The sequence below is a fragment of the Merops nubicus genome, unplaced genomic scaffold, assembly GCF_000691845.1.
Source record: "Merops nubicus isolate BGI_N331 unplaced genomic scaffold, ASM69184v1 scaffold22908, whole genome shotgun sequence".
NCBI lineage: Eukaryota > Metazoa > Chordata > Aves > Coraciiformes > Meropidae > Merops > Merops nubicus.
The window spans coordinates 17,074-29,706 of NW_008625427.1; the positions used below are offsets into that span (position 1 = coordinate 17,074).

At 39.8% G+C, this 12,633-nt stretch overlaps 1 protein-coding gene across 1 annotated transcript in view; it reads right to left on the reverse strand.

Annotated features, from left to right (window-relative positions):
• Positions 1-2,465: 2,465 nt before the first annotated feature.
• The window catches only part of AVL9 (AVL9 homolog (S. cerevisiase)), a gene marked incomplete at its 5' end in the record, with an annotated part of 20,132 nt that continues 9,964 nt past the window's right edge, over positions 2,466-12,633 (reverse strand). Inside the window, 7 exons of the mRNA XM_008945682.1 lie at positions 2,466-2,887; positions 3,435-3,523; positions 5,355-5,408; positions 6,314-6,431; positions 7,795-8,014; positions 8,554-8,688; positions 11,463-12,009. Of these exons, the coding sequence (XP_008943930.1) occupies positions 2,793-2,887; positions 3,435-3,523; positions 5,355-5,408; positions 6,314-6,431; positions 7,795-8,014; positions 8,554-8,688; positions 11,463-12,009 (1,258 nt within the window). The remainder of the gene's footprint in view (positions 2,888-3,434; positions 3,524-5,354; positions 5,409-6,313; positions 6,432-7,794; positions 8,015-8,553; positions 8,689-11,462; positions 12,010-12,633) is intronic.

Below are 12,633 nucleotides of genomic sequence, written 5' to 3' on the forward strand. Positions count from 1 at the left end.
GCCTTAATCACTGTCTGAGTTTAAATCACAGTCCAGCCTGCTAGCAGGATGACAGGACTTAAAAACAGACTGAAAAGGAATACAAGTTTCTTACTCTATCTCTTTGTAAAGAAAGGAAAATACTCTTCATCAAGGCATATGTGTGGCTCCACAACAGAGCCAGGTGGGACAGGGGGAAGAAGACTGCAGAAGAAGATCTGTCTGGTCTTCCTGCCCATAGGAGAAGCACTGTGAGGTACCATCACAGAGTCCCTGTGTGAAGCAGCAAGCAGCTGTGCATCAGCTTAGCACTGTACAGGGCACCTCATTCTGCCATTCCTCAGGTCAACCTACCAAAAAAAATACTAAACCTTATCTTTCTGATATCCTTGGGCCAGCAAGGGAGTCAGAGGAATGCAGAGAGCTAACAAATGGACTATACAAACCAGGGGCATAGGAGAATACTACAGAAGAAACTCGGGTGAGGAGGTGACAAACACAAGGATATTGAAAAGGGATTCTGGAGGGTCTTGTCTCTATACCTTGTATATGCAAACACCAACCACCTGCCTGGCTCCTATAACTCACCGTCATGAGCTCCTAAGCCTAAAAAAATCTATCTAGTGTGCCTTAAGCTACTGAAGTTAATTTTATAGGTGCTTAAATCCTTCATGCACCTTTATTCAGTCTTCACTACAACATGAAGCCTGACCACTCACATCCCAGACAGCAGATAATTCGTTAGCAGTTTCACAACAGCAAATGATTATTTTTGATTATGATTTTCTTATCTGCATGCTGAATCAGAAAGCTCTAGACTCATCATGAATAAATGCAGCCCTAGTCTCATTTCACCAGGGCTCTTCCTGTGTATCAAGTGTTATTTATCCTTTGAAAAGATACAGATGCCTATTACAGAGTTGAGGAATCAAACAGAAAAGAGCATCAGAAGTTTTTTCCAGATAGACAAATACATACAGAGACTAGGAGCAATAGCTGTACTGCTTCTGATATACAAGTAAAATCTCTTTATAGAAGTGCAGTAGTAGAGCTTAAGGGGACTTTTCTGCCCTTCTCAGAAACTACTCAAACTAGCTGTATACTCACAGTTTTTCCACAGCCATTCTATCTGGTTTGTCCTGCAGAACAATAATGAAGGCTTTAAACCAGATCCTTTGTTTCCAATTTGCTGTTTGAAGCAATGAAACTGAAAACTCAGTTGTTGGACAGTAACCACCTGAAGCAAGTGTCACCTTTCTAGTAGCTTTTCAAATGCACCTGAAGAAATGAGAACTTAATTTCTTTATAAAAAATTGCATTCAAGCCTTCTTGTTTATCTCTTGCACAGCTGCCATATATTATTTGAGGAACAGAAGAAATCACCATGACTTGAAATCTTGGCCTCAGAAATGAACACTGTAAAATGCTGACAGATACTGATGGGGCAATACATTAAAGAGTCTTTTACTGGAGAAAATTGGAACATTTGGTGATGCAATGTAGAAAGTCTGAACAGCTATCACATGGGGATGGGCCTATGTTAGAAGGCATATAGAGGCACAAACAGTGCAAGGAACAGGAAATGATCTCCCTCAGAATCAGGAAATGTAGGAGGTGGAACATATTTGCATATTGAAGACACCACATGCATGTTACACATGAAATAAAGCATTGTGCCTCATCTTTTCTTATAAACTGTTACATTTCTTCACACAAGGATATGAACTGAGCAGTGCCAGTTACTCTCCTGATTCTAGTGTTACTTTCCTGATGAAAAAAGTAGGTATCCAAACAGAAGGTTCCCTGAGTCGACACAGAAAAATCAATTAAGAGCTGATTTTTGTTTGGAAGAGTCTTCATAACTTTTCTGGGAGAGGAAAAAAAAAAAAGCCATGCAGAGTTTGCTACTGTGCTAGTTTTAGGAGGGTTTAGTATTTTCTATTCATAAGCATGTAATTAACTTGATGCCATAATTACATCCTAATAGAGCAAGACCTCATGAAAGTGTCTATGATCCAATCCCAGTTTGGGAGCAATGTTTTGTAATAATTTTGCTGCAGATACCTCTCCAACTGGAATCTCTTTCATGTCCCAGGGTAAACACACAGCCAAAACAGATGTGAAGTTATGAAGGCCTACTGCATAACATCAAGAAAACACCGATTTTGCAGCTGTCACAAGGATTTGGGGACACAAAGAGACAGATTAATGCAAACAACTGTACATGGCTAGAGGAGAAAGGACAAAAAAAACCCAAAACCTTTCAGTCAGCCACAGTCTTACTCTGCCAATTTTAGTCTGCAGGTGAAAGTAAGGAAGTTCCACCTGGCTTGGAACCCTTTAAGGGTTTCCACCGTGTACTTTTTGCAGAGATGCTTTCAAATCCAACCTGCAAGAGCAATCAGTATTTATACTCTGCTTATTTCTAACAAGAATTCACAAACATTTGGCTATTTGGATTGAAAAATATAACTAGTTTACATAAATAGTTTCAACATCCAAGAAAATGTACAAATCTAAAGTCAAACACATTTGGCTTGCAACAAGCCCAGTTTGCTAACAGCTTTATAAAGGCTCAGTTTTCAAGAAAAGTAGTCATTTTAAATACAACCAGTATACTGCAAATGCCTTCCCATCGTATGGAGACACTCACCATTCTTCTATGCTTCTACCACATCTGCTTGCAAGCAACACACCCCTTTGTTTTGGTCCTGGGTAGTTAATCTCCACTCTTAGGTTTTGGAGCGGTCCTCTTACAGCTCAGAGGAAGCATTGCACCTGAAATGTCCAGCAGCACTGTGCAAAGCCTCCACTTAATCCCCGAGGCTTTGGGTTGACTGTGTAAAAGTGGAAAACCAGGATGACATCGCTGATTTCGCGCTTGTGAAAGCTCCTCCAACTGACTGACCTGCAAAAACCAAAAGAAGGCAAGTCAATAGTGCAGCATTGTTACTACTAAGCTACTACAAAGAAATATCAAATAAAACATTTTAAAAAAATAAATCACACAATTAATTTGTCCAATTTGGAATTTAAAATCCGAGTCTAGAATCAGTATCAGAAAATATCTGAAGAAGGTGAACACAGTAGCTGAGCAGAAATGGCCCAGTGCTGTCCTCTCCCTGGAAGGCTTGTGGAGCCCAGGCTGAAAGGTGCCCCACGCCAGAGTGTGCAACAGCAAAGAGACCCATGGAATAGAAGGGGAAGCTAAAAACATTTTGGCAAAGCTACTGCAGGACAACTGTCAGGTTCTCCAGTGGGTGAACTCAAATGATCTGGCACTGCGAGGTGACAATGGGATGTTGCCCCTGTTCAAGTGACCCCTCAAAATGTTGCTCTGTTTTGTATGTATGTTATAAAGCACACTTGGATTAAAATGGAAGGTAACAGAGATACAAGATGCTTCTTCAAAAGAAGATATGGCTTAGCTACAGGCTGTTCAACAGATCCCTTACCTACAGCTTTCCCTGTCTGCACAACGTTTCGGCTGGTAGAAACCATCACGTTTCCAATCTTCTTCCCACGTTCACTGTTCTGCACAGAGCTAAACCAGAGAGATACTGAAGACTGTTAGCTGACAGACCTCTTATTACTTCCAGGTGTAAATAAAACACAGTTAAAATACACATCAACACACATGGATTTATACAGCAGACATACACCTATAGAGAGAGGGGTGTATGTACATGTATTAACCCCCTAATTCCTGCATGCACCTTATCCACATAGATCAGACAAGCTTCTCAGAGGAAGCCAAGATACTGTCAGCCAGACAGAAATCAAAACACCAAAAAGTTAATTCTCATACAACACACTTTATACCTTTCCTAAAAACTTATCAAAATACATTTATGTTTTAAATTATGAAGTCAGATTTGCAGTAGTTGTCAGAAGTTTTATCCCTAATATCAAAGCTCTAACCAAAACACTGTTACTGATCAGGCTTTTTTTTTTCTTCCTAAACAGTTTACTTTGTATCTTGCTCTAAGATTAAATTTTTGATCATGTACAGTTTACACTCATGCTTTTGTTAAAGAAATGCAAAAAGATGACAGATGCTATCACTGTTTGGAAAGAGAAGCACAAAAGCAATCAGTTCTACTGCACGAGTGTCATTACTTGACAACAATCTCATTTAAATTGTAACATTCAAGTCCACATTTCAGGCTTTGCAAACTCATTTATGTTAAACTTAACACCATAGCATGCCACATTCTTTACCCACTTTCAAAATCTTCAGTGTAGATGCAAAAAGCAGAAAGAATAGAGTACCCTAAGAAGCAGTTTAAGCTGAGTTTGCAAAAGCAAGTATTTTTGATGAGTATCTGACAGCAAAGTCACATCTGGAGAATAAAGGCACTGCTGTGAAAATATTTCTTATTAGAGAAACACTAAAAACTACTGGTCTTAGTAGTTTACAATCTTTTACATTGATTTCAGGCTACTCAGAAGAGTTAGTATCTCCCTTTTCAAGCACAAAAATAGGGCAAGTAAAAGATCATAGACACCTCCACATCCTTCCAATTAAGCCTTTCTGCAAAGACCATCCATCAATAACAAGAGCTGCTACCAGCATGCACTTTATTGAAGGCAATTACCTTGAGATCAATCTTGATTCATTTGCAATCTCAACCGCCATCATGGAAATTTAATCTGTCATGGGTCAGCAAGAGGAACAAAAAGATTCAGCAGGCTGAAGTCTGAACCTTTTTATTCCTCAAGCTGTTCTTCTGTGTTACCATGTGGTTTAGGTCTACCCACAGAAGACCACAGCTAAGTGAGACATCAGTCCAATCTATTTTGCTTGGTGCACAAACAAGAGGAGATAGTTAACTGCAGCTCCAGGACTGAACTCTGGCTTCAGTTAGAGCTGAACAGCTCTGGGAATAACAAGCACCACTGAGTTTTAGGCTCGAATACTAGAGTTAAGAGATGAGAACAACTTAAAGTTCACTTGAGTGGGATGCAATAAGAGGTTATATAAAACTAAATTTAAACTTCTAAACTGAAGAAGCTGAACTCAGGACATACTGTGAACTCAAGAGTTTCAGAAGAATGCTGTATTAAAAAAATAGCTAATTCACAAAAAAAGTTTTCTCCTAATAAGGAGGCCCAAAGTCAACATAGAGAAAAACACTAAAGAAGGTTTTAACAGCTTTAGTTTACAATGTAAAAATATACATACAAAAGCCTTATAATTGCAATGGAAAAAATCAGGGCTCCGTTATGTAGTGTCTACAGTTTCATGTAGATGGGCAGCTGAAATCATCATTTTGTTTAGTTCATCACAGCAAGAGTTATACAGTTATTAATATTTGACAACATTCAAACAAACCCCAACAAACCACACCCAAACCAAAGCACTGTATACTTACTGTGACAATCTTAACTTCACATCTGATACAGAGTACTGTCCCTGGAATGGGTGGCTAGAAGAGGAGGAAAAACCCAATAAAACATGAAGTATTTATTTTTTCACAATGAGTCCTTAACACACAGTTATTAGTCATATTCCTCTCTCTGTGGCTTACAGAAAAAGAAACCCAAAATAAAAACAAAACACCTTTTGTAGATTTACTACTTTATCACTTTACAGAAGTCTGGATCTCAGTGACTATTAAACCTTAGACTCCTTATGAGCTACCTGCCTTCTATTTACAGACCAGATTTGAGCAATCTCTTCACATGAAGGCAGAATCAGCTCTTCCTAGTGACACAGAGCAAATAAAAAGGAAAAAAAGGATCCCTTAAGTAGGCCAGAAGAGCTGTGTAGGTCTAAAGAAAAATTTCTCCAGGCTGTAACAGCTGACAAAGCAAAAGCAAACAACTCCCTGCAGTAAAGTAATAATCCAAGCTAAACAAAACACATGCACAGCCAGCAGTGTTACCCGGCCTGGCATCTAATCTCTGAGTAAAAATCCACAGAAAGCAATCCAGAGCAGAGAAGATGCAACATAAACCAGCCAGCTCTGCTCCATCCCTATCAGTGACAACCCTGGACACAGCAACTCCCAGGACACCTGCAGTCAATTAAAGAGAAGCAGAACCATCTGAAGACCATTCCTGAGGAATGACAAACTTTCTGTAGCTGGGGACAGCCAACAACTTGAACAACTTCACTTCTCCTGACTCTGAATATATTTTTCTTCACAAAGCTACAGCCCAGAAGGAGAGTCAGTTATGGAAGAAAGAAAAACTCAGGTTTCTGTACATACAGAATAGGGCCCAATGTTTCACTCTCAGAGCTCTACAGTAGGAACAAGGGGAACGTTGTCATACTGTTCATACATCCACGTTAAATGTTAAAAATAATAATAAAATAAAGTTTCCTTACCTAGAATTTACCTCTGCAAGAGCTGGATGCTTGTTGCTATTCCATACTCTGTAGTTGTGGGTGTTTTTCCAGGCTGCTACAAATGCTGTTCCAAAGTCTGACAAAATCTTTTCGTTATCTGATAAATTAAAGATGAGAATTGGCAGCAATTCATTAGAGGTGTAAGACAAGACAAATTACTTTGTTTCTTGTAAAGTAAAAAATGTTTTTTCCAGGTTCTTATCAAATCAAAGACAATTAAAACTCTAGAACTGAGAACTGGATACTTTAAAAATGTTTTATTATTTCATTTTAATGGATCCCAAATATACAATACCAGGACAAGAGAAAAAATAATCTTAACAAATACTTTTCTTGTTTTTAATTAATTGATAAAGTTCTGAGCAAGAGCTCAACTGGGAAAAAAAAGTCATCCAAATATAAGCCTCTCATTCACTGGACAAAGACAGGTAAGGGGAGAGAATGGCCACATAGCAACCAAGAACAAGAATATTCATTTGCACTGGTCTTGGTCAGGTACATTGGGCTTTACTGTTCTATGTTATCACTCATTCAGATTTAGTAAACCCCAAATCCATTCCAAAACTGCATCTTGAAGTACTATGTAATAAATGTATCATAACATTACCTCCTTTAAAACACTGAGGAATACAGGAAAGCAGTTTAGAGCCAGTCAGTGAAGTTGCATGAGCTTCCAGAACCCCTGACTTTCCTGTCAACCATGTAATTATCTTAAACTATTAATCCTGTCAGATAAGAAGTGTAGCACCTTCCAGATGTTAAGATCACGTTCTCGATCCCATGTTTTCTCACAAACACCCCAGAACAAGATTTGCATTAGTTAATTGATGTGAAGAGAGAATAATCACAAGGAGAATGAAGTTAATGGGGTCAGTGCTGGGCAAACTAAACATTTTCCACAAATAAAACACCATTTGTTTTAGTTACACTCAAGCATCAATGGTTGGAACATAGAGACTTTCCCTCTGAGTTCAGACAACAAACACTGAGGCTTAGAAAGCCTCTAGATAATTCTTTTCATTTATGTGATTCCCTACTTAAGACCATGGCAGGAAGGAAAAAGATGGAACAGCCTAACAAAACTTGAAGACACCAACTTAACTTCATGTCTCCTTGAATCCAATTATTCTCCCAAAATTAACTTCAGGTTGTAATAGAGTCTGTAAAAGCCTCATCATATATTGGGTTTAAGGTACTTGTGATGATGAGGAAAGCTTAATTAAATCAAAGAGGAGGAGACAGCCAAAGAAGAAAGTGTCTGTAAGGTTGTGAAATAAGAATCAGTAATAAGCATGTCAAGGAATAACAGGGAAGAATAGCCAAGGAGAAATGAAAAATCAGCCTAAAATGACACGTTAGGCAGAGGGAAATCCAGTGACAGGCCTCACGTTTGATGTGACAGAGCAAACACTTCTTACAGCCACCCTCATCTCAATCCCCAGACAAGGCATCCACTCTACCTGGTTGCAGCACAGCAGCAAGTAGTGCATGGAGGTAAGCGCTGAACTGAGCCCTGATCCACTCATCTCCTCCTTCCCATCCAGTGCCATCAAGGAAAACATCATCTCTGTTCTCAGTGACGTGCTTCACCAGGTAATCTGCAAATCTCAGGTCAGCAGTTGTTGGGTTCAGGATCTTGCGGAGCTCTGGATCGTGGATCTGCACTTGGGCATCTTCTATCTGAAATAATTCCAAGGGTAAACATTTATCTAAATAAAACTGCTTAAATATGCTACTACATATTGCTCCTGAAATCTAAACCCACAGTCCCTCAAAATCTGTCTGCTGGAACTGACAAAGTTTTCTTACATAGTATTTTTTTTAATCTCCATTAAATCAGAAGGAAGTCAATAGCAATGTGCTTTATTATCCAAGTGTATTTGTTTCTCAGCTGCAAGCACTTACTTTTTATGACCTTATTATAGTCATGAAAAAAGCCTGTGACATGAAAAGTAAAATTATATCAGTAGCAAACCAAAAATGTAAGAAGTACCCTGCAAATTCCTAGACTGGATTTAAGAGTATACAGGAAAACAGGCATTAGATTTTCACAGCTCATCTAATCCTACCCTAACCAATGATACAAATTTAATAGGCATTGAAGAATTTATGTCATAGGGAAGTAATTCAAAATTTAGGCATGAATGTGAAACTTTAAAGCTGTATTTGAAGTGCAACTTCTGTTTCCAGCCCCACCCCCAAGTTTAAGTTGTCCATACTTCCACAATGGCATCACTGAGGTGCTTCTGCTGACGGAACAGGATGTTGGTGGCTCCCGCGACAAAGCCCCGGACTGTCACATCTGACAGGAGGTGATGCTGCTGCAGCGCCATGTATGGCAAACAAAGGTACCCCTAAAGCAACAGAGAGACGTGGAGGATTAACATAAGGCCAAGCAACAACAAAAAAATCTATATTCAGAGTTTTTCCTATTAAAAGCCAGCAGGTTCCACCCAGAGTGAACCTTGATTCAGCTTCAGCCACAATTATCTATCGTTTTGCAACGTTACATCTGCAAAGCAAAGCAACCAGACTCCACATGAATTAAGTTTTTCAATAAGTTGTGAAGCCTTTCAGTCTCAGAACTGCAATACAAAGGACAGGAACCCGACGTGCTGATGAGGCAACAGAATAAGCAGCATAAAACAAGAGTGAGGTCTCAGGTCAGTTCAGAAACAAGAAGTCAACGGAGATAAAGGTCCATCTCTCCACCATGTTTTCTGGAAGTCCCACATAATGCTGGAGAGCTACAGGCTGTTACCCACACTTTCTAGGTGGAGGTTTCCAGGCTCCAGAGATAGCAAACAATTTTTGGTAAGCACATGTATGCCTGCTTTAAGAAAGCCCACGACAGAAAGCAATACACTGTGCTTTCTAGCCACGCCATGCTTGTAAAATGATCTAGTATCCTACACTTCAATTAAAAAAAACCAAACATTTTGAAAAAAAGGCTTTGAGGTAAGTCAGAGAGATCACTAAGCAGCAGCTGTGGGCATTAGAATTTTCTTTTTAAGTATAGCATCAACACCCCCTTGAATTCTACAGCTGGAGCCTAATTCCAGCTGTTCAGCTGCATAAAGCAGACAGCAGTTTAGTCACCAGCAGGACCCAGCAGGGCCAAGGGCAGACTGGACAGGAACAAAGAGCACATGCACTTCATCACACAGCACATGGGAACTGGAAACATGTGGAAGAGAGGAGCACAACTATCCCCTCTTCTTATATGGGACACAGGGATGGCATTCCAGATGACAAGTACTTATCAGTTGAAAGCAAACAGTCTGCATCAAAGGAAAAATAGTGCTTTGAAAGGAATCACCACCCTAAAATGGAAATTTTTTAAAAAATATAGCTTGAAAAGCTGGCAAAGGAAGGTTTAGTTACTGTATACCCAAGTAGCAACGTCTTGGAAATCTTTCACTATTTCAAGTATCAACTATCAGTTCCCAAATTCACATTTATCTGTAAGTACAAGTTTTATTTCTGTGAACGTGATCCGTTCTTTTAATTTAAGAGTGCAAATGAAATGACCATTAGATCTTACAGAACTGGTACTAAAGAAGTATCACAACTTATTTTTCCTTACACTCAGGTGTGATTTTGCCACCTGGCAAAATCTCCTCCTGTTCAAATTTGTCATTATTTATTAGTCTCTCCATGGCATGGCATACAACAACCCTGAGATGAGACCTCTTTCCAGTAAGTGGTTAAACTATAATTCTGAATCACTTTTTTTCTGCTAACTTAAGAGGTGCACACCCTTTTCTGCTCTAATTACCACAGATGAGCTCAAATGAAAAGTGCCTTTGTGGAACAAAAGGTAAACATGAAGAAACTGTCAGCTTCCTTAAAATTATTTACTTCTCCATTTTATGAGCTTAGTAGCAAACCAAGTATATAATTGTAGGCCCCCTTATCTGTAATTTTCCTGTTTCCTATGTAGTATTTTCAACAGAACTTGACTAAATACAATTTATAGCCTCTTCTCTTCACTAGACAGACCACAAGGACAAACACCAGGCAGCACATCTTGCTGCAAAGGCATTTCTAACAGTGACATGAGGCAGGACAGGGCAGTGACCTCTGAGCTGCTCTCCTGGGCACACAGGGCACAGGATTTCCAGTGACAGCTGCTGTGAGAAGCTCAAACAATCCACTACCATGTTCTGCAAGGAAATGCAAAGAAACACCTCCAGAGGAAGAAATCCCACTCTGAACGTCATCAGCTGGAGGAAATAACTCTGAAACTTCTACTTTTGGGGCAAATTTGTTGTCAAAGGTTATTACATTAAAAACATCACATGATAACATTATATCACTTCTTTTACTGACAGAAGTATCTTTAAAAGGGATGCATTTTCCCTGTTTTATGGGATATCAGCTGTAGTAAATGTATTGCTTGTTATCTGACAATGCCCATCAGAGCCCTTACAGAGAGTCTGGAATACCTGGAGTTCACTTAGGCATCAGCACAAGCTTAAAATTCAGCAGCTCAGCACCATGCACAGCCACAGATAAGCAGGCAGTGTTACCATGTAAAAAAAGGGTGAAATTATCTATTTTTATATTTTATATACACATTTTGTGGATATAAATATACACATTTTAAAATATAAAGTACAATATATTTTATATACACATTTATATACACATTTTGTGGCTATATAGAACACATTTATAAATTCATCTGTATATTAAAAGAGGAAAACACAGGTTTAGTTATCAGGTAAGGCAGAGCTTTCAGAATCTTAGTTTAGATAACTTAATCTAAACACTTCTTTGATCTTACCCCATGTAGGTTAGATCAGCAATTTTTCAGAGAAGAGAACAGCAGTTACTGATACGTACCATCTATTAGCCACAGCAGGGCTGCAGGTTGCCCTCATGTAAAATTGCATTGTAAATACCCCCAGGAAAGGGAAGTGGACCACACGTGTGCACACACACCCCTCCCAGAGGTCCACTCATGCTTTCCAACTTCCTAGGACCACGGTCACTTGCCAGAGACTGCACCTACATGTTTGGTAGCACCCAGCTGGCCAGTTGGAGTTGAGTAACCAAAATTACCAGCCACTTGTGAAAAGCAGATGTCTTTTGGAGTTAGCAGGATCATGGACAAGATGTTTACCTTTGTAAAAATGGCCAATGGCATCCCATACTGGTCCTCCTCCAGGCCAGAGATCAGTCCTGGAACCAGCACCGTGTGTCCTGTCTTGGCTTGGGGCTGCACAGTGATGGGAAGGCTTTCTGAGCTCTTGCCTTTGCTCACATTTTCAGCCTGTTCTGGTGTGGCATTTTCACCTTCTCCTTCTTTCAAATTAGTCTCCTCCAAAATGCTAGGATCTAAGGTCTCCCAGTCACTTTCAGAGGGCACTGGAGAAGTGTGGGAAGGAACTTTCAAGCCCTGCACGGCACCATTGGCAGGCTGAGCTCCATTGCAAGTCTTCTCTGACTGAGAGAAAGGCACGTGTGCTTTTTGACCTTCCAGTGACTGGCTTCCTGCCATCTTCCTGCCTCCCTTTCCCATTTCCAAGTGTCTATCTGAAGAATCACCAGCAGACACAGCCTCATCCAGCCGTGGTGTACTTTCCTGTGAGCCAGCATCCTCTGATACACTCTTTCTTGGTCTATACTGTGAGCAGTCAGTAAGACCATGTTCAATCATACCTGGAAAGTGACAGCACACATGAGTATCAGCATCTCAACAGACATTTAAGTGACTTCTGCTAAAGAAAATGAACAGTGCTCATGTGTGTACACTGGAAATCAGGTATTTTAAACCATACTTTGGGGAGGGTGTGTGTTAAAAAATCCAAGCCCCACAATTTGTCTCCTGAAGAATCTGCCCCAGCTTTTTTGCTTTGAGAGGACTGATTAGAAACTAAGAATTAGCAAGATTAGGGGTTGTGGTTTTGTTTAAGGTTTGTTACTTGGTTGGTCTTGGGCTTTTGTCATTTGTTTGCTCGGATGTTTTTGAAGAGCACATATAGGAGGAAGAGAGAGGTTTGTATTTCTGTTTATTTAAGGAATTTGACCGGAGTTAAGGAACCTCAACTACTCAGGATCTCATCTGTGTTACCCACAGACAGTACAGAAGATCCAGTGGCTCTAAGCACAAGAAACAACCCAGAGAGTGCAAGTAGTAACTACTGGGAGGTATGTACACAGTACACAGACAAGTTGCCCATTTTTCAGGCAACATCCCAACATAACCCTACTGTCACAGAAGTTGTTTTCCAAATGAATCAGTACAGCCAGTCTCAGTTATCATCAGAAAGCACATAAAAAGATCTGCAAGC